The sequence below is a fragment of the Anabrus simplex genome, chromosome 12, assembly GCF_040414725.1.
Source record: "Anabrus simplex isolate iqAnaSimp1 chromosome 12, ASM4041472v1, whole genome shotgun sequence".
NCBI classification, from domain to species: domain Eukaryota; kingdom Metazoa; phylum Arthropoda; class Insecta; order Orthoptera; family Tettigoniidae; genus Anabrus; species Anabrus simplex.
In genome coordinates, this window is record NC_090276.1 from 66,532,907 (window position 1) to 66,560,633 (window position 27,727).

The 27,727-nt window shown below is 39.6% G+C and overlaps 1 protein-coding gene across 1 annotated transcript in view; it reads right to left on the reverse strand.

The window, feature by feature from the left end:
• The window catches only part of LOC136884065 (uncharacterized), a 100,180-nt gene that overhangs the window by 18,479 nt on the left and 53,974 nt on the right, over positions 1–27,727 (reverse strand). Inside the window, exons 5-7 of the mRNA XM_067156090.2 lie at positions 15,137–15,315; positions 6,527–6,650; positions 4,811–5,087 (exon numbers count right to left, since the gene is read on the reverse strand). Of these exons, the coding sequence (XP_067012191.2) occupies positions 4,811–5,087; positions 6,527–6,650; positions 15,137–15,315 (580 nt within the window). The remainder of the gene's footprint in view (positions 1–4,810; positions 5,088–6,526; positions 6,651–15,136; positions 15,316–27,727) is intronic.

Sequence of the window (27,727 nt, forward strand, 5' to 3'; positions counted from 1 at the left end):
CAAGGAAGACCTTTCTAGTCTGCTCCTCACCCAATATTGTATTCATACCATTCAGCTATTTCTTCAAATCTTCTGCAATCTCAGATATAATTATATCTTGACAAATCTCTGCTTTTCGTTTCCTCTCCTTGGATTGTGATTCCCTTTCCAAATTCCTCTTTTATTTCCTTTACGCCCTGTTCTAGTTAAACATTGCAAAGTAGAGGGGAGCAAACTGCAGCCTTGGCTCAGTCATTTCTGGTTTGCTACTTCTTCTTCTTAAAAACCCTCTATTATTATCATTCCATACTGTTCTTTATACAGATTGTAGATAATTCTTCTTTCTCAGTGTCTGGTCTCGATCACCTTCAGGATATCAAATTGCTTGGTCCAATCAACATTAAATAATGCCGTTTCTAGATCTACGAACGCCATGTATGTGGGATTGTGCTTCTTAATTCTGTCCTCTATGATCAGATGTAAAGTCAGGGTTGCTTGACGTGTTCCTACATTTCTTATATATCCAACTCTTATCCAGTCACTTAATTACATCTGTCTCAATCCTCAGGGCCACTTTGAAGAGCAATACAGAATTCAAGGGATTCCTCTAGAGTGCATTTCTACTGCACAAAACGTGATGTTGTTTAGAAATCTGGTACCACTTCACTCAAGGTGAAACTGTAGGAGTTCCGTGAAATATCAGATACAAAGCGGGATTAAACCTTTATCTGGTTACAGAAATCTACTCGTATTTATTCTTCTGGAAAGGTACAGGTGTAGTTCTATGTGTTATTTCGACTGAAGGTGAATAAAAACTGAAATGAATTTCCTAACGTGATTACGTGAATCTTGAAGTAAAAACTTGGTTGTTTACCTTTACCTCTGTTTACCACGTGTTGATGCAAGCATCTCGATGAAGGCCTAGGTTCACAGCAAAGATTGTGAAGAAGAATTTCCTGTGTGTAGAGTTTGTCTGTCCGTTCAGTGGCCCCTAATCTTTAGAGACAAAGAGCATTCAACACACTGTGCACTGGTATTTTACAGACCTGGCTCTGCCCAAGAGTTGCTAAATGCTTTGCTGATGCCACTTTTCTTCGAATAAACGAATGTCGGAACATATCCAACATACGAGTACTAACGGTTTCACTATTACCGGGAGATATACTTCATATTTTGTATGTGTAATAATCGTGTGGTCTCAACTACTGTGCAAAAACATTCCAATTTGACGCCATCTAGCACCCTGCTCCTCAATTTCGACGTTTCGTTTAATTCTAGGCCCACTAGATGGCAGACCGAATAAACCGTAACTCCCTTGGGAGTCCAAGGCTGAGATTTGATGAGTTTCGCCGGGTAAAGACAAAATGTGTCACCAGAGATCTCTTACATGCCGACATCATACGATACGGAGTGTCGAATGGACTTGTTTCCGCCCTTCAAAAATTCGGCAACCTCTGCCGGATTTGAGCCCGGTATCTTGAGACCCGGAGGACGACACTCTACCACTGATCCACATAGGCAGCTATATACCAATAACATACAACAGGAACATTAATAACAAACTAGTTTTGGATTAAACTTAAAACGACTTGGAAAAGGCTAACACTAACACAAAAAACGAAACTATACAAATTAAGCATAAGTAATTAAAATCCTCTACCCAGCCAGGAATCGAACCGGAGTCCTTTGAGTCCACTGAAGAAAACAAAACAACAAAACAAATCATTCACCGTATTTTATCACCACATTATTTATTCGTATTATTCGTATTCTCTCTCTCTCTTTCTTTTGACATCTTGGCAACTTCTTGACGAAGATATTTACGAGTTCAACTAGTATAACATTAACACCCACAGGTTCCATATTGGCAATTAAAATAAGTTACATTGCCATACACAGGAATGACAGCATTTGAACCAAGTGTACTTCCTCCAGCACCTTTTGCCCGACAATCACCACAACGTATGTCTCAAATAAACAGTGACGTCTTCACATCAATTTGATTTCACCAAACAATTTCATTAGAACATTTTAAGCCAACACAAATTTGACGCATCTTCTTAAAATTGATACAGTATTTTAATGTGTACTTATGTTCATAACTTTTTATCTTCCTAAGTGATCAAATAATTCCGATTTTACCTGAAGATTTCCACAAAAATGCCGAAACATGTCGAACATCTTTAAGATTAATGTTTAATACACTGACTGACAGAGCAAATGCAACACCAAGGAGGAGTGGTTCGAAAGGGATGAAAGTTGGGGTAAAAACAGAGACGGCACGGATGAATAATTGATGTTTATTCCAAACCGATATGCAGGTTACACAATGCGCACGGCATCGGCTCAGTAGGATGTAGGACCACCGCGAGCGGCGATGCACGCAGAAACACGTCGAGGTACAGAGTCAATAAGAGTGCGGATGGTGTCCTGAGGGATGGTTCTCCATTCTCAGTCAACCATTTGCCACAGTTGGTCGTCCGTACGAGGCTGGGGCAGAGTTTGCAAACGGCGTCCAATGAGATCCCACACGTGTTCGATTGGTGACAGATCCGGAGAGTACGCTGGCCACGGAAGCATCTGTACACCTCGTAGAGCCTGTTGGGAGATGCGAGCAGTGTGTGGGCGGGCATTATCCTGCTGAAACAGAGCATTGGGCAGCCCCTGAAGGTACGGGAGTGCCACCGGCCGCAGCACATGCTGCACGTAGCTGTGGGCATTTAACTTGCCTTGAATACGCACTAGAGGTGACGTGCAATCATACGCAATAGCGCCCCAAACCATGATGCCGCGTTGTCTAGCGGTAGGGCGCTCCACAGTTACTGCCGGATTTGACCTTTCTCCACGCCGACGCCACACTCGTCTGCGGTGACTATCACTGACAGAACAGAAGCGTGACTCATCGGAGAACACGACGTTCCACCATTCCCTCATCCAAGTCGCTCTAGCCCGGCACCATGCCAGGCGTGCACGTCTATGCTGTGGAGTCAATGGTAGGCTTCTGAGCGGACGCCGGGAGTGCAGGCCTCCTTCAACCAATCGACGGGAAATTGTTCTGGTCGATATTGGAACAGCCAGGGTGTCTTGCACATGCTGAAGAATGGCGGTTGACGTGGCGTGCGGGGCTACCACCGCTTGGCGGCGGATGCGCCGATCCTCGCGTGCTGACGTCACTCGGACTGCGCCTGGACCCCTCGCACGTGCCACATGTCCCTGCGCCAACCATCTTCGCCACAGGCGCTGCACCGTGGACACATCCCTATGGGTATCGGCTGCGATTTGACGAAGCGACCAACCTGCCCTTCTCAGCCCGATCACCATACCCCTCGTAAAGTCGTCTGTCTGCTGGAAATGCCTCCGTTGACGGCGGCCTGGCATTCTTAGCTATACACGTGTCCTGTGGCACACGACAACACGTTCTACAATGACTGTCGGCTGAGAAATCACGGTACGAAGTGGGCCATTCGCCAACGCCGTATCCCATTTATCGTTCGCTACGTGCGCAGCACAGCGGCGCATTTCACATCATGAGCATACCTCAGTGACGTCAGTCTACCCTGCAATTGGCATAAAGTTCTGACCACTCCTTCTTGGTGTTGCATTTGCTCTGTCAGTCAGTGTATAATCATTATAATTAAGTTATGAGTAGGTGGAACTATATAATAATTACTTTTAAAGAACTGAGTTCATCGAACGCCAACACAATGACCGTTCAGCAAAGGGGCCGGTTGTTAGTAGTAGTAGTAGTAATAGTTGTAGTACAGTCTCTCCCATATAAGTAAGACCTTCCAAGCAGTGTTTTACTTTCCGATAAGTAAGCTGCAGTATTGAAGGCGCACGCTTAGTTCTCGACATTGCACGTAGCGTGCAATTGTTCGACCTGGCAAGCATCAGTCGCCAGTCTGAATCTCAGCTGTTAACATGGTGAGGCACTTATCATTGCAACACCGTGTTTTCGTGTTTAAAAGTTCTGGTTTCATTTTGATAGTCGTTATTGCTGTGCAGAAAATCCTAGTGATGTTGATGAAGACCCTCATTATGATAATAAGATTGGTGTTCTGGTGTGCTGTTAGTGAAAGGCGAATACTTGGCCTAGGTTTTTGGAGACGACAGTAAATGCAGAGAGGTATCAAGCTGACATTTTGACGCTTTTCTTCCATCAGATAACATAAGGAGAAAAATCGCGACGGTGATTTCAAAATGATTCAGCCCCTGCTCACGCAGCAGAAGATTCCTTTCTTACAATCTCGGAAGTGTTTACAGACAGAGTGATCAGTCCTGGTCTATTTCCCCGAATGAAAATGTGTATCGAGCAAATACTCATACATTGGAGAAACTGGAAGAGACCATTACGAATAAAATCAGAAACATTGCAGTGCCAGAACTCACTCGAGTCGACCAGAATGTAGTTAACAGATACAATGCATGTATAACCCAGGATGGACGACCCTTTCAGCATCTTTCATATAAGATTGTATACACGCTTAAAACAGGACGTGAGTTCGGCTGAGGCAGCTGCCGTAGCGCAGAGTACAAACACCGTACATTCGGTCTGATTTTATATGAGAGGTCCTGTCACTATTCGGGAGAGAGTGGGTTCGATCCTCACTGTCGGCAGTCCTCAAAATGGTTTTTCGTGGTTTTCCATTTTGACACCAGGCAAATGCTGGGGATGTACATTAATTAAGGCCACGGCCGCTTCCTTCCCATTCCTAGGCCCTTCCTATCCCATCGTTGCCAAAAGACATATATCTGTCGTAAAGCAAACGGCAAAAAAGAGATCCTGTATTATTGGTATTATTATTATAAATAGCAGTAGTGAGGGACTTACCGTACTCCACATCGTCGACAGTGTTTCCGTCCGAGCCACTTCCCTCCGCGTCGTCCTGTTGGTATGAAGCTGGTGAATTTGCCTGATGTTGATCGTCGTGGCGATATTCCACTCCTTTACGACCTTTCGTCCTTCGCCCTCGGCGCTCTTTAGGTCGACTGCCACTAGGAGGAGGCAACTGCAGTAGGGCAGAATCTAACAGGGGAACCTTGGACGCGGAACATTGCTGGCCAACAGCGGTGGGAGTAGGAACTATGACGAGTTGTTCCAAGTCACCCTGTAACAGAACAGACACTGTGGTCCTATCTGCAGTGAACTAACGAGATCTTAAGTATTTATCCTTAGAAAACCTGGGGCTGGAGTTGTATTTATGTGAGGAATATCGTCGTTGACATGTGATAAAAGAGAATAAAGGTTACAGATCTCTTAATACAAATATGAAGGTAATACGTGTGTGAATGGCTACATGTTATGATAGGAAAATAATATTCCTGTCGAACTTATCCACAGTTCAAGCCCTTCAGGCAAGCAACTCAATTTTGATAACATCCTAAGGATATGATCTACTAATTTTAGGTAAATATATTAAACAGTGGAGCAGCAATGATACTAAAACGACTACTCTACGTAAATAAGTTGGGATACAAACCACCTTTAATATGTAAGTATTAAATTGGTGACACATTTCCGCGAGGGTGTTGGACATGCAAAAAGACCTCGAGATTGCTATAAGATGGACACCATGCTAAAGTAAGATGCTGAAGGGACGAAGAATCATTTTTTAAGTTTCACCAACATTCAAAGAGCTATTTATTTTATTCAGTGTGCTGATGGAGTGAAAGTACTTCGCGTGGATCACTGTAAGTACCCAAGGATCTTCACTGCGGTAATAATATGAACCTGATTTGAAATAAGGGTTACAGATCTCTTAATACAAATATGAAGGTATTTAATGGCTTAATAAGTATGTGAATGGTTACATTTTATGATACGAAAATAATATTCCTGTCGAACTTATCTACAGTTCTAGCCTTTCAGGCAAGCAACTCAATTTTGAATATAAGCTACGGATTTTAAGTAAATATGATATGATGAAATATGAGAATATATTTTTGTTTATTGCTAAAAGAAAAATCATCTTCTTAATCATCGTTATCTGGTCGACTAGATTAGCAGTTTACCTTTTTCTACCACTACGAGCGCTAATGTGAGTCAATGCAGAGCTTCACATAATCCCTCATAACTATATTCGGTGTGGAAATGTTTAAAAAAAAAATCAGAAAAACTGAGGGTATTCAACCAAGGAACATATTGCAGAAAAACTATATGTAAATAAGTTAATTTGTCTAGGATTTGAATAAAACAGGAAACGAGGAGAGAAACAAGCGACTTTAGGCTGTTTTCCTGCCAGGAGTGATTTTTCGAAATTTGTTTTCTCAGTTTGATAGAACTATCCGAGACTCACATTTTGAAACCTTTCCGGAACCTACAGACCTTCAAATTTCTGCACAATTTAGGAGAGTGAATTTTACGTTTTTTGTAGTATGAGGACTCCTAATTTGTTTGCTATGAAATGTTATCAACATTAAAGTCCTGCCCGCAATCACTAGTCACGTTGTAAACAATTTTGGCTAAACAAGTGCGCAAAAACGTGACACGTGTAAATAATTACCCATAGTAATAGGCAGTTAAGGAAGGGTATTGCAATGTACTTACCACGAAAAGATACCCTATAATGATGTCAGCATCTTCAGGAATATCCAGTGAGTTTCTCTTTAGAATGTCAGTGCTTACCCAAGCACAATCCATGTAGCTTCTGACGGAGCTGTCGTCATGGAATCTGAAACAAAATGTGTATTAAACAAAAATATTGGGCAATAGAACGAGGAAAATGGAAAACAGAGGCATGGAGCACACAAGTCATGGTAGTTATGTTTCCGCACGATGCAGGATTTATCAGAGAAATTGAAATATATAAAAGAAAATTGGAATGCAAGGTGTTGTGAAGTGTATGAATAGTACCAGGTGTAGGATATAAACTAAGGAAGCTACAAGTTCTGAAATCCTTAGGCTACCATCAAGGTAGTCCCCAGGATTGTCCACAACGATTCGGGGGACGTCAGACACCGTGTGTGAATTTTACAGTCTCTTGTTTCACAGCGTTGGTAATGTCCTCTATTGTCACAAATCGTCTCCCACGCCGCGATTTTTACATTGAGAATGAGGTCAAAATCGCATGGAGAATATGGAGGGTGTTCTATTACTAACCACGCAGGTTTTGTCCGGTTACATTAATTCTGCACGCAGCCTGACTCACTAATGCCATCCGATCGGACTTTGCGTGGTACCTGTCCAACACACTGCTACCCTCGAGCTGTGTCGAAGTACTATGAGTGTCATACAGTATGACCATTGTATGGTACCTCCACGCAGATGTGTGGAAAGGGTAGATGCAAGGACTTATGCCACAACTTCCAAAAACGCCATTGCTTCTTCTTGGTTCGAATGAGCCTACTTTGGACCACGCTTGTTCAACTTTTAGGCTTTGACCTCTGCCCAGTTTTGTCGCAGTTTCTGCCGGAGTAACTCCCTTCTTTCATCTGTGCAAGGGGTACCTTTCTTCCAGCGGCTTTCCTGAAATCCATGGACTTCTTTCAGGGTACGTCGTACAGATCGTATATGTTGAAGATCAGATATTCCGATTTCTTTAATGTCCTTCTCAGTTCCTGTCAGAAAAGTGGTACAAAACTTCTTGTCCTGGCAGAAGATGAACAGGCGATTGATCAGACTTTTGGGACGGAGTTTTACTATATCGTCGTAGGAAGCTACTCTCCTTTTCATGGCACAACTATAAAGCCTTTCTATTCGTTCGTAGAGCTTGGAACTGTGTCGTCTACGGAAGTCTTTATCTTCCCTTATTGGACGTAACATCTTCCTAAGAACTCTCGTCTCTCTCACTTCCAGTTTCTCAACTTCGGTTCAGTGAAAGACACTCCGTGAAGTACAGAGCTTCTGGTCCTATGACTGACGTATAGTGCTTTACTTTCAGTTTGCGTGAGAGGAATTTTATGTTATAAGTGTTTTTCTTCAGTTGATAGGCCAGTTTGAAATGGTCAAATTTTCTGAGTTAACCATAAGTGATGGTCATTTGTTTGTTAGTGGTTATCGGCGACGTAGAGATTAGAAGGGGTAACAAAAAATAGCGGTCGTAGCCTTGAATAAGGTACAGCCCCAAATTGGAATGGTTTGAAAAAACACGAAAACCAACTTCAGGGATTCGAACACACTATCTTCGGAATGCAAGGATACAGCTATGTGACTCTAAGAAAGCGACCAACTCTTCTGGTCTTGTAGACTCTCCCTTTAACCTTCATGGTGATAGGTCTGTTCTGCTATGTATCTAGCTGTTGCCAAGAATAAGAACAATTTTCATAAAAATATCATTTTTGCGCCTTGAAATGTCAGATAATTACAAATTTCCAGGCTTTGCCGTGCCATGAACTAGAAATTATTGACTTTAAATTTGCAGTACGTCGCACTGACTCAGATAGATCTTATGGCGACGAATTGGATAGGAAAGGAGTAGCATGGAAGCAACCGTGGCCTTAACAAATATGCAGAGTCAGAATTTGCCTACTCTGAAAATGGCAAACCAAGGAAAACCATCTTCAGGGCTGCCGACAGTGGGGTTCTAAACCATTATCTCCCGAATGCAAGCTGGCAGCTACGCTTCTCAAACCGCGCAGCCTTTCGCTCGGCACTGAAATAATTCTATCTGAACATGAATCAGTTCCTAGGTAGCACTACCAAGTAAATAGCGAACCTCTGGATGTGTTGTCTAATATATAAGTAACTCCTCCAGAAATCTACCATTTCGTTTGCTAATGCAAAAGTAAGGTTTAGGTTTGTGTGTAGCCGACTTTGCGTCTGGTACTCATTTTTCGGTGTAGTATGAGACCGGGGAGACATGCCGTTAGAGATGCGAAAGTCAGTTTTCTAAATGTTTGGATTTCCTTCAGTACAATCGAATCCACGTCCATTCGGGTGAACCAAACATGCCTTCACCAACACGCAAAGGAAACCCTCTATTTCAGGTACAATGATCTAATTTGAATTGATTTTTTTTTACAATTTGTTTTACGTGGCACCGACACTGATAGGTCTTATGGCGACGATGGGGAAGGAAAGGCCTAAGAGTAGGAAGGAAGCGGCCGTGTCCTTAACTAAAGTACAGCATTTGACTGGTGTGAAAATGGTGAACTACAGAAAACCCATGTTCAAGGCTGCCACACTGCGTTTCGAACCCACTATCTCCCTGGATGCAAGATCACACCTGCGCGCCCCTAACTGCTCGGTCAACTCTCCCCGTAGATGACGTGGAACCATAAGATAATAGAGAAACAACCTTTTCCATTGTTTGAGTCAAGGTCAGAAAGCTGTGGAAATGAATAAATCTCAACTACAACCCGTATATTTGCATTGGAATGCAAGCCCGGGAATCAGTTCTGCTATGAGATTTGCATAAGCAGTAGGGGTCCGCCGTACTCTAAACCCTTACAGTTATGATACTCTCGCTACATTACGAAAGAGTGGACCAGACAACAATTCCTAATACCCTAATTAGTTTGCATTCTGAAGCAATATTTCCTAAACACCCTGGCTTTAATCACATTGCGACGTAGTCACTGGTTCACGTGCAACCACTGGTGCTAGTATCAGCGTTAAGCTATTTTCTGCCCATTGATTTTCCGTTCAATGATGTGGAATTTAGAGGGCTGTGACCATTCATCAATGAAACAATTTCCTCTTCTCATTTCGTGAGCAATATAATCCGGTCTAGTCTCAACGTACACAATGATTCCACCGGCAGTGTAATTACAGGGAAATTTTGTAACTAGAGGAGCAGAACACTAGAAATATGAGCCCAATTACTCCAACACTCGAGCAGCTTTGTTTAAACGAGCAAGATGATATGATATGCATGTTACTGGGTATCTTCAGTTACTAATTTATAGAAACACTAGCATCAAATGGAACATCATTTCGCTGGACTAATCCCTCCACATTCGTGGTCAAACAATCCTCATTCGTTGGTCCGAGCGTGTAACATTATCCAACATTTCAGGGCTAATAGTTCTTAGCTCCGGTTTGGATGATACCCACTACATACATTTAATTTAACACCCCCGTAACTAAAAATCTGAAAATGATGAGATTTCTTTTAGACTACCACGTTACAACCTTTGAAATCGAGATTGGAATTCCGGTACCAAACGTTTAAAAATCATTAGTGTCAGTGGAAAGTGGAAAGTAAAAGTTTTATATGACAGACACTAAATTTGTGGTTACGTACACATTTTTCATTGTCTGAATTTATTCGCATATTCCTGTTATACAAAGATCGTGATGTAAAATTATATTATATAATATTTTAATTTTCTGACCATAGAGTTACCTGCCTTCATACCGGATTTAGAATGTTGAACTAGTAGTATTTCTTGTACTATATTCTTTCCATGGAATTTCTTGTTGTACTCTTATTGTTCTTGTGTAATGATGTTTTAACTTTATTTGATTATCATTTGTTATGTTAATCTAGTAGAAAGCTCAACCAATAGTATTGTAAGCCGTAGTGTTAAACATTGGAAATACTTATGCTGTGTCTCAATTGGTATATGATGGTGCTGGGTTTATAATGTTAAACTAGTAGAAGATCTTTTAATGTTTTCTTTCCACGGAACTGCTTGTTGTACCCTTGTTGTAGTTGTTGTTGTCGTTGAGTAATTATGTTTCAACATTACTTTATTATCACACAGCTGTAAGTTATCATTGCCAACAGTATATTTCCCAACTGCGATGTATTTGATAATAATGATAATAATAACAATAATATAGCTATTTCTCCAATTACAAAATAGGTATAAGAATATCGGGAAGTGCCAACAGTCAACAGCTGTCGATCGCCTCAAATTTATGTAGGTTTTATATTATCAAATTCATGTCATTTTACTTACGCGCATTCTTTCTTTAAAATAATAAATCTCGAAATTAAAATGTCTAATATGATTAGAACTTTTTCAATACATATCGGAGAGATAGTTAAGTACAGAACAAAGGAAAACCTGCATCAGTGGTATTCCAACCCACATCCTTCCTATTCCGTGTCGGATGCTCTATCATTGAGCTATGATTAGAAACGAACCAATATAAGCCACCATAGCTCGATGTAAGAACATCCGATGCGAAATCGGAAGGCTGCGGTTCGAATACCAATAGTTTCCAGTTGGCCACTTTCGCCATGTAGTTAACATCTCTTGGATAAGTAATGAACAAGACGTAATTAGTTAGAGGCCGTTTTCGAGTGCAATGGGGTCATGAGGGTTAAATATGCATTAAATTAATAATTAAAGGCCACCGTATTGTCAATGTCCTTATACAAAGAAAATAAGGTAGTCCCACTGAGTGGCTTGTGAACCCCTGTTCATTATGCAGACTTTACAGCGGAAGTGTAATACGGGCTAAGGAGATCCAGGAGCTCTATTAAGATTCTTGCCTTTTATTCTTGTGGTGGTGTAATATCCGTAGCATAATAAAGCACATGAAATGACAGTCTTTTGTAGGTCATGACCTAGAGAGCCGATATTTACCTGAATGTGCAACATGCTTCTTGTTAAGGAGTAATTTTTGTGAATATAGACACCATTCTTGATTTCCCACCATTCTGCTGGCATAAAGGAACATGGCAAGTCCAGTAACATACATTTGGAAACATGTGTCATTCTCGAAAAATGTAATCCTCATAAATTCAAATCTGGCTGCCGAAAGTTTCTCTGGGTATATTTTTTATAATTGAGTTGTGTGAGTCATCGTGTGTGATTTGTGTGAATGTGTTTACATGATCTATTATGCACTAAAGTTATTATTGTTATTTTCCTCACACATTTATGTTTATATTGTTTAATGCGATAACGTCCTACTCGATATAATGTCGAAATCTAACGCTCACGTCTATATCGTAAACTAGCAGAAGTACCCGATCTTTGTACGGGTTATCGGAACCTGGCTTTAGTTAATCATACTATCGGTGTGAGCGACTTCATTAGATATTTATTTCACTGGTGTATTTACTTAAGTACGTAGAAATTATTTGTCATGTTTGGAATTATAGTGTATCTTCTTCTCCTTTTCTTCATGAGGCCACTAAATATTACTTCCTAATTAGCGTCGACCTCTAAGATCTTTTGCTACCATGTTTTTCCTTCATTCCCACCTAGATATACCTGCTCCCTCCACAAAGCTGCAGGTTTAGTGTAAATATACTTTCGCCAGATAGTACCACAAATATAAATATTATTGAATGTATTTGTTTGATCCGACATTTTATAACTATTACAAATGATAAAGGACATACACGTAACGGTTGGTTTTAGGGCCTTAAAACATGGTTTTCGGGCCCATAGGGCTTACCGAGTTTTGTTCTTTGAATCAAGGGGATTAAATTGAGCTTTGTCTCGTCCTTATACGACAAATTCGATATTTTTCCTACATTAGCCTATAATTTTTATACCTCCCCCCGTGTCCCCCACTTCGAATTGTTTTGAAAATAAAATACAGCCCATGTTACTCACTCGCAATGTAGCTTTCTATGGGTGAAAAAATATTTAAAATCGGTTCAGTAGTTTTTGAGTCTATTCGTTACAAACAAACAAAATTTTTCCTCTTTAATATTAGTATAGACAAACACTGTATTTAGAACATCTCGTAGAACGGCATCGCTTATTACAACACATCACATAAAACGGCGTATTTTGATAACAGTTTCGGAGATGTGTATCGGATATAACGTCCAAAGTTGATCGTTGTTTGTTACATGCTTGGGGACTGCTGAGAACAATATAAAGCTTATTGTCAAACTTTTGTTTCCAGTAGATTGTAGATTGTTAAATAGTTGTAGATGTAGCAAAAGATAGGGTAAGTGTTTAATAATGAAAAAAAAAAAGGTCACTAATAAGAAGTCTATTACAAAATGGGGAAAAAGAGTCAACATCAGGAAGGAATTGCTTGTAACATATTCAGCATTTTCTATGATATGGATGGACAAAGGGAACATCTCATTCCGTAGCCAACGTCGTGTACGACATTATTGGCCAATTTATATTGTTGCTACATTTTCCTCAAATATTATTGTATATTTTTCAGGCTTTTTATTGCTCTACATACTGCGTAAAGATTAGAAAAATTCCACTCTACCACAGTCCACAAATACAGGAATTATTTCACTTATGTTTTCGGAAGTTTGAACGTTATTCTGTCAATTAACCGTGCAAATGTAAGCCTAAAACATTCAGATATGACTGTTTTATGAAAAAGAGCGGTTTATGAAACTGTCGTCCATAACAACCGTCAATTCACTGTCCCTCGTTATAACCGGTTTCGACTGTGTATTATTGAAAGTGGCTAAGTGTACGAGACGAACGTGAGCTCTAACTTCGCCAGATAGATAGATAGATAGATAGATAGATAGATAGATAGATAGATAGATAGATAGATAGATAGATAGATAGATAGATAGATAGATAGATAGACAGACAGACAGACAGACAGACAGACAGACAGACAGACAGACAGACAGACAGATAGATAGATAGATAGATAGATAGATAGATAGATAGATAGATAGATAGATAGACAGATAGATAGACAGACAGATAGATAGATAGATAGATAGATAGATAGATAGATAGATAGATAGATAGATAGATAAAGAAATAAATGAGTAAATAAATACATAAATAAATAAATAAATAAATAAATAAATAAATAAATAAATAAATAAATAAATAAATAAATAGAGAAACATCTGAGGCCTTCCACTGTAGTCCCGTACTGACTGCTCCCGTCACCTTACCTACAGGTGTCAGCGGCTGTCATCAGGAAGAGCCTAGCTCGGGGCAAAAGTACGACAGTACGTATATTAACCACACCGCCACGTTATTTTGTGCCAAGAGCGGTGCAAATTAAAAAAATATAGTTACAGATGTGTAAGATTATTGTTTATTATTTCCATAACAAAGCAATGATATCGCACCTGCGCTAGAATAGTGACACATCTGCAAAATTAGCGTTTCCTATAAAACTCATTTATAAGTCTGAAACACAATATCGAATTACGGATACTATTTTATCAGATTACTTCTACATCATACAATTCAGCATATATTACACCAAATTGTTACAGAGTTTCTATGAAATAAATTACAACCAAGAAGTATCAATATTTTTGATTAACGATGTTCAGTGTGATAAAGTGGTATAACGTTATTTGCGATTTTTCGCGAGAAAGGAAGGATTTACACTTATAACAATATTTTCGATTTAGGACCATGATTTCATATCTCCCACAGGACTAAATTTCGGCACCTCTACATCTTCGAAAACAGTAAAAATAGTTACTGGGACGTGAATGTATTATTATTATTATTATTATTATTATTATTATTATTATTATTATTATTATCATCATCATCAGGGTATGATCGCAAGTACCATATGCATAAATTTTGATTTGTCATTTTGTAATTTTGGTAGCTTGTGTATCTGTTTGGAGGTTGCATTTTTCTCTATCAGGTGGAAGAATAATTGATCACTCTTGAGTGGCCTACGACTAATTTTCAATAAGTTTTTCCGTGTTAACTCTAATGTGTCATCGTATATCTTTTATATGCGGACATAGTAGAATCGTATGGACTTGATTCCACACTTCAGTAATTCCAATAACTCCGGCGATCTAAGGTTCTAAACAACACTTGGACTTCGGATCATTCGATACTGTCCTGATTGCCGAAACTCACATTGTGCACACTCATTATCCTGACGATACAGTCCAGCAGCACTCGCGCACTTCTTTCGGTCTCTGGATCCCTAACACATTCAGATGTTCCGAGTTAAAATGTCCTTGGTCTCTCCCGTATTCGTTGGCTGCCAGGATTCTCCTTTCTTGTTCTGTCCTGATCCATCCTTATAATTTATCTGAGGTATCGCAGTCTCCGCTTCTTAGCCTCTTCGACAATCTCCAAATCACCGTATATGGTGTAAGCGTCTTAGTTGGTACTTATACGCCATTCCGCTCGACCGTCAACCGCACAGAAGTTCTTCCCCAAGATCTTTCTCTCCCACACCCATAGAAACTTCATGTCGCGCCCATTTAGGATCCACGAGTCTAACGCATACATAAAACTTCAGGAGAGCGTTGCAGTCCTCTGTAACTTCCGGAAGGTGAGGTGACACTTACGAGCTACTTGACTAGTCAAAACAAATACTACTCACCCCAAAGCCAACTGATGCCAGTTTCCGTCTCCAAGTGGTGCAGGTAATTCCACAGTGTGTGTTCCATTAGGTCCAGCGTGCACCACTTTGATACTGTCGGCACCTCCAAGTTCAACACTGAGGTATGCATCCTGCTGCCTTCTTGACCGCAGACTAAACACTGTTCCTTGAGCCTGACTCTGAAACAAAAGAGAAAAATATTTATAAACCTATAATAAATCTAGACCAGGCATACGTGTATTCTGTGGGAGGATAAGTTGGAAGAATTTACCACCACCGCTATTTCGTACGTAGTAGATTTTGAGGTAATCTATGGAGGAAATTCGACAGCTCACAGATTTTGCAGTCAATTAAACATCAGAAAAGGCAGAAATTAATATTTCTATTCTTACTACTCACAACGAATATAAAACAACATCCAATACATGTTTTTAAAGTCTCCAGAATCGAGCCTGCATATGAGAATCACCCATTTGTGTGAAGCCATTTTTTGGAAAGGAGATGGAAATATAAAGGTAGCACTTGACTGTATTGTCCTCCAAATCCCTCAACAAGTACCTGGCTTATTATTATTACTCGATAACGAGTATTATTTTGTTCCAAAGGAAAATTTCAAATCTCAGGAGTTCTTTGATGGCTGTATACCACAATTCGGAAACCAAAGACTCTTCCAAAATGTAGGTACACGGTGTACTGTGTAGCCTTGAGGGTTAATACTTCTGCTATTAATACGCACTTTCCTAGCGTTGCGTTTGTCTGATAGAAGATTCCTCCGGTGAAGTTCAAAGAATAGATGCCCTTGGTTGAGTGGATGCCACAATTTCCCAATTTTCAGAGTCAGTTTGACATTTCCTTAGATTTGCCTTCAGAGCGTCCTTGTAGTGTTTTGTTGCCCAGGCAGTTTTCTTTCTCCGAACTTCAACTGACAGTACACGATTTGGTTTGGCAGACGTGACTCAGACATGATAATTACATGGCGTGTCCATCGAAGCAAGTGTTTTATTATGAGAGCTTCAACACTGTTTGTATTAGCTTGCTCCAAAACAGAGTCCTGCCATTTTATTCCTAGGATTCTCCTAATGCAGCGCTGAAGGTATTTTTGCAGGCAGTGTAAGTGCCTTTGTACACTGACTGACAGAGCAAATGCAACACCAAGAAGGAGTGGTCAGAACTTCATGCCAATTGCAGGGTAGACTGACGTCACTGAGGTATGCTCATGATGTGAAATGCGCCGCTGTGCTGCGCACGTAGCGAACGATAGATGGGACACGGCGTTGACGAATGGACCACTTCGTACCGTGATTTCTCAGCCGACAGTCATTGTAGAACGTGTTGTCGTGTGCCACAGGACACGTGTATAGCTAAGAATGCCAGGCCGCCGTCAACGGAGGCATTTCCAGCAGACAGACGACTTTACCAGGGGTATGGTGATCGGGCTGAGAAGGGCAGGTTGGTCGCTTCGTCAAATCGCAGCCGATACCCATAGGGATGTATCCACGGTGCAGCGCCTGTGGCGAAGATGGTTGGCGCAGGGACATGTGGCACGTGCGAGGGGTCCAGGCGCAGCCCGAGTGACGTCAGCACGCGAGGATCGGCGCATCCGCCGCCAAGCGGTGGCAGCCCCGCACGCCACGTCAACCGCCATTCTTCAGCATGTGCAAGACACCCTGGCTGTTCCAATATCGACCAGAACAATTTCCCGTCGATTGCTTGAAGGAGGCCTGCACTCCCGGCGTCCGCTCAGAAGACTACCATTGACTCCACAGCATAGACGTGCACGCCTGGCATGGTGCCGGGCTAGAGCGACTTGGATGAGGGAATGGCGGAACGTCGTGTTCTCCGATGAGTCACGCTTCTGTTCTGTCAGTGATAGTCACCGCAGACGAGTGTGGCGTCGGCGTGGAGAAAGGTCAAATCCGGCAGTAACTGTGGAGCGCCCTACCGCTAGATAACGCGGCATCATGGTTTGGGGCGCTATTGCGTATGATTCCACGTCACCTCTAGTGCGTATTCAAGGCACGTTAAATGCCCACCGCTACGTGCAGCATGTGCTGCTGCCGGTGGCACTCCCGTACCTTCAGGGGCTGCCCAATGCTCTGTTTCAGCAGGATAATGCCCGCCCACACACTGCTCGCATCTCCCAACAGGCTCTACGAGGTGTACAGATGCTTCCGTGGCCAGCGTACTCTCCGGATCTCTCACCAATCGAACGCGTGTGGGATCTCATTGGACGCCGTTTGCAAACTCTGCCCCAGCCTCGTACGGACGACCAACTGTGGCAAATGGTTGACAGAGAATAGAGAACCATCCCTCAGGACACCATCCGCACTCTTATTGACTCTGTACCTCGACGTGTTTCTGCGTGCATCGCCGCTCGCGGTGGTCCTACATCCTACTGAGTCGATGCCGTGCGCATTGTGTAACCTGCATATCGGTTTGAAATAAACATCAATTATTCGTCCGTGCCGTCTCTGTTTTTTCCCCAACTTTCATCCCTTTCGAAACACTCCTTCTTGGTGTTGCATTTGCTCTGTCAGTCAGTGTATATAACCCAAGTTTGACAACCTTACAAAGGCTTTGTATACATACAGCTTAGTTCGAGTACTTATGTTAGGGTCGTCAAAAACCCTCTTTCTCATACGACCATAGGATGTCCTGGCACTCCATACGTAACAACAGATACATAGCTGGCCCCAATTTAACCCTTGGTCCCTAACCTGGCCCACACTAACGTTATCACTTACCATTCGTCTCTTGAACTCCGCAAATGAAACCACCAATATCTGCAATAGTCACATTTATGCACATGATAAAAGTAAATCAGAACTTACAAATACACATACACAAGCACACTTTTCTATTTTCAACAATATAAAAGCACTTGTTCTATTCTTGGTCACTGCACATCTCCATCCTAACCAATATATTAAGAAAAAAATATTTCAATAGGATCAAATAAGAAAATTGCACAATTGTTCTTTCTTTCACCCCTTTTCAATCTCTCTACAACTGAATTTTCTCCAAAAACACCATTCAACATCACACTTAATGACCATTGTGAAACCGAACACGGGATCATGATCTCCATCATCAACTTGGTAGACAAGTGCATTTGTGTTCTTCTTTAAGCGTGTCCTACTAGTATTTTCCAATTATGATTTACTTTAAGGTCTGTCTATTTGCAAGTAACTATCTACCCATCACTTAAACACTCCATTCAGATATTTCATCGGTGGTTACTTCATCCTGCAGTGCAAAAGAAGCGAGTCTGAAACTTTTGGTGTTGTTGTTGTTGTTGTTCACGTTTGCATATTTCTCCATTTACTTTGAGTATTTTACCTAACATTGCTCTCAACGCCCGCAACAAAGTTGACTGCGTAAGCCAGTGCCGAAAGTGAGAGGTAATCAGATCACCACTAAACTGCTGTGCATAGGGAGTTCGAGAGATCTGTTTCGCTCCTTTCCTCAAAATATTGTGGCAGTATATTATGTAAGCATTGACAAGGAACATGTTGATTAAGTAGAAAGAAATACAAGAAGGCAGTGTTGGGTATTTCTTCTACAGTCCGTACTGTCACGTCATTACTAACCATTCGTTCCTCAGACGGCGGCAGCTCCGTAACACTCGGGTGAAATTAGGCACGTACACTGGGAATAGTACTGAGCAGGAAAATTCAGAAAATGTTACCAGAAATGTTGGGTAAGAACATTCATCTCTCCCCGCGTCGTCCAGCAGACGAATGGTTGGTTGGTGATGTACAGTTAATATTATGTTATGTTTCCTCGTAAAGACTGCAAAACAACATCGAGTAGATGATTCAAAAGTTTCCAGAATCGAGCCTTAATGAGAGAATCACCCGTTCTTGTGAAATCATTTTATTGGAAATTAGATATGAATAAAAAAAAGAAGAACTTCTCTATATTGCCCTCCAAATCCCACAACAAATTCCAGTCTAACTCTATACGTAACAACAGAATCACAACTGACCACAATTTAAAAACTATTAGCAAGATGAAATGAACGCAATCCATTATTTTGTATATCTCATGTGGCTTTAATATACCAGAGAGTTAATTAAAATTGTTTGATTAAATTCAGAGTAAACACAAGCAATCCAGCTCCCGCGTGTGAAGTGGTACACTACATTATTTCGAAACATCAATTCCAGCGAAATCGTATTCCAAATATGTGAACAGGCCAAGCCAATATTTTCACAACACTTCACAGAAGTGTACGATACCAAACAAATGTAGTGTACATCAAAGAGAAACTTCTAGGAAGGGTCGATACAAGTTAATTAAAGTATTCAAAAGTGGAAGGAGAGGAAACATATTCCCTCCTGGTTAACAAACATTTTTGATACAAAAAATTTAGAACCACAATCTCAATTATTGTAGTGGTTTTGTGGAGTTATGGCAGGGAATCTGCGTCGGATCAAACGTCACTGTTATAAAGGGAATCCAAAATGACAGAGAATTTGGTGGACGGTGATAGCTGATGGTATGATTTCCTTTTATCTCTAATACTGTCCCATCAATATCCAATGCGAGGATCTGGAATTTCTAACAATACTGGAACGATGGGCAATTGAACTGTCAGGAGGAGCTTAAATATTTTAAGGAGAATTTCGGTCATCTCCTGGGTGCAAGAAATTACAGTTCAACTACACGTCCTTACGTGAAACAAACAAACAAACAAACAAACAAACAAACAAACAAACAAACAAACAAACAAACAAACAAACAAACAAACAAACAAACAAACAAACAAACAAACAAACAAACAAACAAACAAACAAACAAACAAACAAACAAACAAACAAACAAACAAACAAACAAACAAACAAACAAACAAACAAACAAACAAACAAACAAACAAACAAACAAACAAACAAACAAACAAACAAACAAACAAACAAACAAACAAACAAACAAACAAACAAACAAACAAACAAACAAACAAACAAACAAACAAACAAACAAACAAACAAACAAACAAACAAACAAACAAACAAACAAACAAACAAACAAACAAACAAACAAACAAACAAACAAACAAACAAACAAACAAACAAACAAACAAACAAACAAACAAACAAACAAACAAACAAACAAACAAACAAACAAACAAACAAACAAACAAACAAACAAACAAACAAACAAACAAACAAACAAACAAACAAACAAACAAACAAACAAACAAACAAACAAACAAACAAACAAACAAACAAACAAACAAACAAACAAACAAACAAACAAACAAACAAACAAACAAACAAACAAACAAACAAACAAACAAACAAACAAACAATCAATCAATCAATCAATCAATCAATCAATCAATCAATCAATCAATCAATCAATCAAACAATCAATCAATCAATCAATCAATCAATCAATAAATAAATAAATAAATAAATAAATAAATAAATAAATAAATAAATAAATCTATCTATCTTTTGTTTTTCTAGCCCTTTCTTAAATGATGGCAAACACATTGGAAATGTATTGAACATATCAATTCTTAATTGTTCCAATCCCTAATTCCCCTTCCTATAAACGAATATTTGCCCCAATTTGTCCTGTTGAATTCCAACTTTGTCTTCATATTGTGATCTTTCCTACTTTTAAAAACACCACGCGCACTTATGCGTCTACTACTATCATTCCACGCTATCTCTCCGCTGACAGCTCGGAACATACCACATAGCCGAGCAGCTCGTCTCCTTTCTGCCAATTCTTCCCAGCCCAAACTTTGCAACTTGTTTGTAACGCTGTTCTTTTGTCGGAAATCACCCCCAACAAATCGAGGTGCTTTTCTGAGGATTTTTCCCAGTTCTTGAGTCAAGTAATCCTGGCAGGGTCACATACACTGGAACCATAATCTAGTTGGGGTCTTACCGGAGACTTATATACCTTCTCCTTCACATCCTTACTACAACCTCTAAATACCATACTAACCATGTGCAGAGATCTGTACTCTTTATTTACAATCCTATTTATTCACGATTCCCGCAATGAAGATATTTCCAAATGTTAACACCTAGGTACTTACAATGATCCCCATAAGGAACTTTAACCCAATCAAAGCAGCAATTCAAACTAAGAGGACTTTTCCTGTTTGTCAAATTCGCAAATCTGATTTTTAACCCCATTAATCATCATAGCATTCCCTACTGTCCATCTCACAACACTGTCGAAGTCATTTTGCAGTTGCTCACAATCTTGTAATTTATTTATTATTCCATACAGAATAACATCATGCACCAAAAGCCTTATCTCTGATTCCAGTTTTTTACTCATATCATCTATACTTATTAGGGAATATAAAGGTCCAACAGTACTGCCTGCCTTGAGGAATTCCTCTGTTAATGATTAAAGGATCAGATGACGCTTATAAACCCACTACCGCACAGCGGAAAAAAGGTTTTCCGTTGGTTTTCACTTTCAAACCAGAGAAATGCCGTAGCTGTACCTTAATTATGGGCTTGGTTGCTTCCTTCAGCTTCCCAGTTTTTTCTGTCCCATCCTCATTGAAAAATCCGTCTGAGTTTGCGCGACGGTGAACCACAAACAGAAGATTACTCCCATCTATATTTTAACCCCAAAGCCTGCAACTTGGCCTAAATACTTTGCCCCATCTAGAATCATCTTTGAAGACTACATACTCAATGAGCCTTAGAAAAGCTTGTGAAATCCAGTGCCACTTGATGAAAAAATGAAAAGAAATTGTGTAAGTACAAGAAAGAGAACTTACTCCGTAGAAATGAATATATCACTAGGACTTATTCATCGAAACTATTGGCTCTAAAAACATGAATATGTTCTGCAGTGTCATTTGATGTCTTTTAAGTCAGTCTTTTTGCATTGAACGTTAATAATGTAAGATACCTTTTGTGAGAATCAGTTCCCAAGCCTTTTCTCACCATGCATTTAAGATTGTTATTTATTATTTTCCACAGGTAGTTGCTTTTCATTTGAGACTGGACGATTCCCATACTTTTTTTAAATTTTTACTTAAAATAGAGTTTCTCATCAAGAGCAGCAATCAAGAATAGGAATAAGCTCACCGGTATCAAAGAAGGGAAGAATTGTTGCATATTGATTTCATTTCTTTTTTCGCTTAACGTGCGGTAATCACACATCATGTTTATGATTCTTTGAGTGCAAATCATACACAATAATTGACTTAGCGCAGTTCGTTATATTTGCCAATTGTCTGATTTAATAAATAACTTGAACAATCACGAATTATCGTTTTCATACGGTGATGATTCTTGTTGTTCAAAGGGGCCTAGTATGTACGACATTGGCCGCTAATGGTGCGGCATGAAAAGGAAATGGAATGATAATTTAAAAAAATTAAATTGACCAATGGACTAGAATGTAAGGAGTGGTAATTGAGAATAAATATGAACATAATTTAATCAGTGCAACTAATTAGCAATGCCTCATTTCCTCAAACAATCATATGAAAAGTGACTGAATAAGATCAGGCATTGCCTTTGAAATAATGTATATATCTCATTCAAATTAAAAAAAGTGAAAGTAACGCATTAGAATAGACAAATAATAACTAAAACAGTGTCGGTAGAATGAAGCGTAGTTAACACAATAAAATTAAATTTATAAACGAGTTATAAAATACACTAAGAGTTAGAGGAAAGCAACGGGAAACTACTTCACTCCTCATTTCCCTAGTACGCCTCTTCGGTGATGCCTAGGCCATCTATGACAGCCGATGGCGGAGCTGCTTAGGATTCAACCAGCCTTAGGGTTGAAGACTGAACATCGTAAGAGTTATTATAAGGAAGGATATTCATTGGGGTAATCAGGTAAAAGTTATTATAAATAAAGGGTACAGATCTATGCATATCTTACGAGGGTATTTAGGTGATGTAGTAAGGATGTAAAAGAGAGGGCACATAAGTCTCTGGTAAGTCCCAACTACAGTATGTTTCTAGTGTATGGGATCCTCACCAGGACTACTTCATTCGAGAACTGGAAGAAGTCCAAAGAAAGCAGCTCGGTTTGTTCTGGATGATTTCCGATAAGAGAGCAGCGTTACGAGTATGTTGCGAAAATTGACCTGCGAAGATTTGGAAGTCAGGAGACGAACTGCTCGATTAAGCAGTATGTTCCGAGTTGCCCGTGAAGAGACGGCGTGGAATGACATTAGCAGACGAAAAAGCTCGAGTGGAACTTCTTAAAGTTGGGAATCTGAAGAAAAAGTAGGAATTCAAGAGGACAATTTCGGGAAAATATTTATTTTTATAGGATGAGTATTAAGGGGAATGTGAGATACATTTCCAAGTTTATTTATTTATTTATTTATTTATTTATTTATTTATTTATTTATTTATTTATTTATTTATTTATTTATTTATTTATTTATTTATTTATTTATTTATTTATTTATTTATTTATTTATTTATTTATTTATTTATTTATTTATTTATTTATTTATTTATTGAAGCAGATCTTTGAGGTTGCTGTAGCGTAATGTTAAGCAGCAATAAAGTGAACAGCCGTCAAACGAATGGCATGAAAGTAATTCGTGGCAACGAACCAATCTTTAGTCTGAATACTTGTTTATGAATATTTTTATCAAACTGTTCTTGCATTAATGAACTCTTAAATTCGGATTACTTTGCCTTGATTTAACCCCACTCTACTAGCTAGAAGAAAATATTTCAACAAAAACCTTTTTCACACAGTGCTTTGTCTGATGTGGTGTACTTTATGGTACGGCCAGAAGATAAGGAGCAGGGTCTTAAGGATAAATGCAGGATTCTTTCCCCACGATTGCTCGCACCAAGAGTGGTGTCATCTTGGAACAAGAGAGAAGTTAAGTACATAAACCGCGGACCAGCAAAATTTATACCCGTTGGGCGTATAATATTCTCATAAAGAGAACAAAAGCGTCCGCTTACTTTATGACGTTCACTTCTTCAAAAATATTTGCGCTGCCGGCATAGAAAAAGATATTCAGCACGATTTAAGACGTGAGCAGTCATCCGTCGCGTATCTTTACACTCAATGACTAGAAAGTTTTTGGTTTTCCTAGATATTTGAAACAAGGAATTCCCTGTCGTTACACTATTACAATACAGTACTCATTTTCTCGGAATGGAGGGAGCAATTATTATTAAAATGATGTCTTAGATATATATTTTGAACACGAATAATTATGCTGTCTATTTATTAAGAGATGTTAAATATAAGTGCCACAACATCCCCATGAAAAGAAGTTCCATGTAGTAACAGCAAAACTACCCACCTTCTTTCATAATCTCACATAATGAAAATGTCAGTCAATCGCGGAAGGAATTCGATTCGACAATTTTGAAGTGACAAAAAATAACATGGTTTTAAATTATTACTTCATGTAGTTGAAGTTCGACAATATAATAATTAAGAGATGCTTAGTACAGGTCTATGATAGCAATACCAAACCCACAATCGAAATCAGGAACATTCTCTCGTGTAATTATTCTGACATCTGAATTCGTGATACGTTCGTTGTGGATTTAGAACTGATTTTCCTAGGATAGTGCTATCCGAAATTATATAGGTATTACACTAAGGAGGTTCCCCTTTTATTTATACCTAATTTTTACACTCGTCAATAGAGACCCCAGGTTTAACTGGGTGGTTACCCATTCCTTGCATTACGTTCTGTATTATGACGCTTTAATTCCGCACAGGTAACGTAAACATAAACACATTTCTAGTTATCTAATTCTTACAATCACGTGATGGAGATATTATGAACATTAAGTTCTAGGCTCTGAGTATAAGTCTCTCTGCTTTAATACACAAATAACCGAGCAGGTGGCCGTTCGGTTAGGGGCAGGCAGCTGCGAGCTTGAATTCGGGAGATAGTGGGATCGAACGCAAAACCAAAATGGGCGTGGGACAAGATGAAGAAAGATTGTTAAATTCAGAGTATCTTAATTAATGCACTCTGTGCGTTATCTACATTAAAGATAGATTTATAGATTGGCTTAATCATTGCGCGGCGTCTTGGATGAATAGTTGCTGTTGGTACTTTACCTTCACAGGGTGAGAAGTGAAGCAGGTTGAAAAACTTAAAAGTAGAAATACACAAATAAATTAATGTGAATTCTGAACGTGGTAAATAACAAAAGTACATTATACACTAATTACACACCCTTCAACAGGTGATATATTTTAAAAGAGCTGAGGTAGGAGACGTTAAGTTTTACTTGTGAGTGAGTGAGTGAGTGAGTGAGTCATTAAATAATTCGTCGTTATTCGTGGCGAAGTTAGGGTTCAAGGCTCTCTCTTACACTTAAGCACAACATTCAAAATTATTTACAAAAAATATAATTTCTTAAATAAAAGACATCTTTTTAGATCAGTGTAGTACTTATAGCAAATAGGAGATATTATTGATAAAAATAATGATGGAATGTACAACATGACAAGATAAATGAACATGATAATAATTATAGGACGTTGCCGATTATTTTACGTCGCACCGACACCCCACAGATAGGTTTTATGGCGACGATAGGTCAGGAAAGAGTTAGGAGTGAGAAAAGAGCAGCCGTGGCCTTAATTAAGGTAGGTACAGCCCAGACATTTGCCTGGTGTGAAAATGGGAAACCGCGGAAAAATCATCTTCAGTGCTGCGAACGGTGAGGTTCGAACCCACTATCTACCGGATGCAATCTCACAGCTGTGCACCCCTAACCGCGTGACCAACTCGTCCGGTAATTATAAAACTAACAGTAGTAATAATAAAAAAGGAAACACAGTGAAAATCTATAACTGGAAAATATATTTCCAACTTATATGAACATATGCTCATTCACGCTCTCATTTACACTTCCCTCATCGTTCAAGTCAGCTAGAAGTGTTCAACAAGTGATTTCGGCAATCTATCATAAATGGAGCAGAAGAAATTGTATTAGTTGTCATATTAATGAAAACACTAGTTAAATTGGACATAGGCACAATTAGCGTAATCTTTGTCTCCCTGCGTTTATCGCGACGTACGAGTTCCCCTGTTTTACTAAAACTCTTGCATTTCGGCCTATTGCTGACATCTTCAGGTTTTAAGCCAACGTCAGGCATGTTATCTGTTCATCTCTTTAATGGTCGTAGTGTAAACCCCCCACGCGGGTTTAATTTGCGAGCTGTTTTTACAACTGAGAAGTCCTGCCTCCTCATTACCTGACCAGCGGAGACAAACTTCCGTTACTTATTCTGCAACTGAGGAACAGAATATTCATCACGGTCACCAGTTTCGCTATTCTCCCGCATAGTTATATCCATATTCATAAAATCTTACATTATCTAGTCCATAATTCTTTCACCATTCTCCCGAAAATATTTATTACACCTCACTTCACCTGGCCCATATTTATATTGTGCGAACTGTACCCGGCTTGCTCACGGGGAGCAAATATCGCGCAGTCTACAAACGGCAAGGGTAGGGACGCTGTTCTCTCAAAGGAGTTGAATTGCGGGAATAAGGTATTGTGTCTCTCAGCTGCAATAGACACATCCAGTGTGCCTGTGAGGGACAGATATCTTCAAGATTACACTCGCGAGGAGGTGGGAGGAAGAGAGATGGTGAATATAAAAATCTATTTTGTCTTACAGCCACGTCTTCACCTTAGGTTTCCTTTCCTCTCAAGAGAGATATTTTTGTCGTGATAAGACTTGACGTCCAACCTGATATATACCAGCTTAATAGATTAGTAAACATTACTCACGAAATACAAGTAGTTATATCTTTCCAATCAGTCAACTTTCCATCACCTAATTCCAGTGATGACCGGTCACCAAACATTCTGATACGAAGTCTCTCTATCGGCAACTGAAAGACAAATTTGATAATGTAAAATTACGTTACGTGATAGAAAGAGCAGACATTTTAGCAGTGAGACAATCTCTCGGATGGAAGGGGGAGAAGAAGGAGAAAACAAACGTCGTGGAGGAAAAGGAGAGCAAACCACTAATCCGATGACTTGTTCGATATCATCCAACCGGCATTCTCGTTGATAGAACTGGATAGTTGGTTCATATGCTGCTTTCTTTCCCTCGCGAACCTCATTCGGTTGTACTTCAGACGTGTCAACTCTGGCGACTTAAAGTGTCAAATCTGATTGTCGCTTTTATTGCTAAGCGACTCCCACAGTCTTCGAAGGCTAAAATGTCAGTTCAAAATACAATGTGACCACGGACTCTACCAGCAAACTTTAGGAGGATATCTCTCGGTGTATTGGATCAGTGGTTTCCGGTGCCTCGTTACGAAGTCAGAATGTAATTATGATTTATTCAGTTTGTTAGCCCAATCATCATTTTTTCATTGAAAAATAACTTCATATCATCGAAAGTGACGCCTAGGAATTTTACTGATGAGGAATGGTATGTTAGTATTACATACCCTTATAGGTGGAATCTCTGGTCGATTGATCTTTACCTGTAATCTCGGGTATCCAAGGATGACGACTTGCTTTTCTTGTTGGGTTTAACGCAAGATCACATCTCAAACACCACGAAGAAAACGATGTTAAAACCTGATTTATTTCGTCTATCACCGACAATATTAGATCT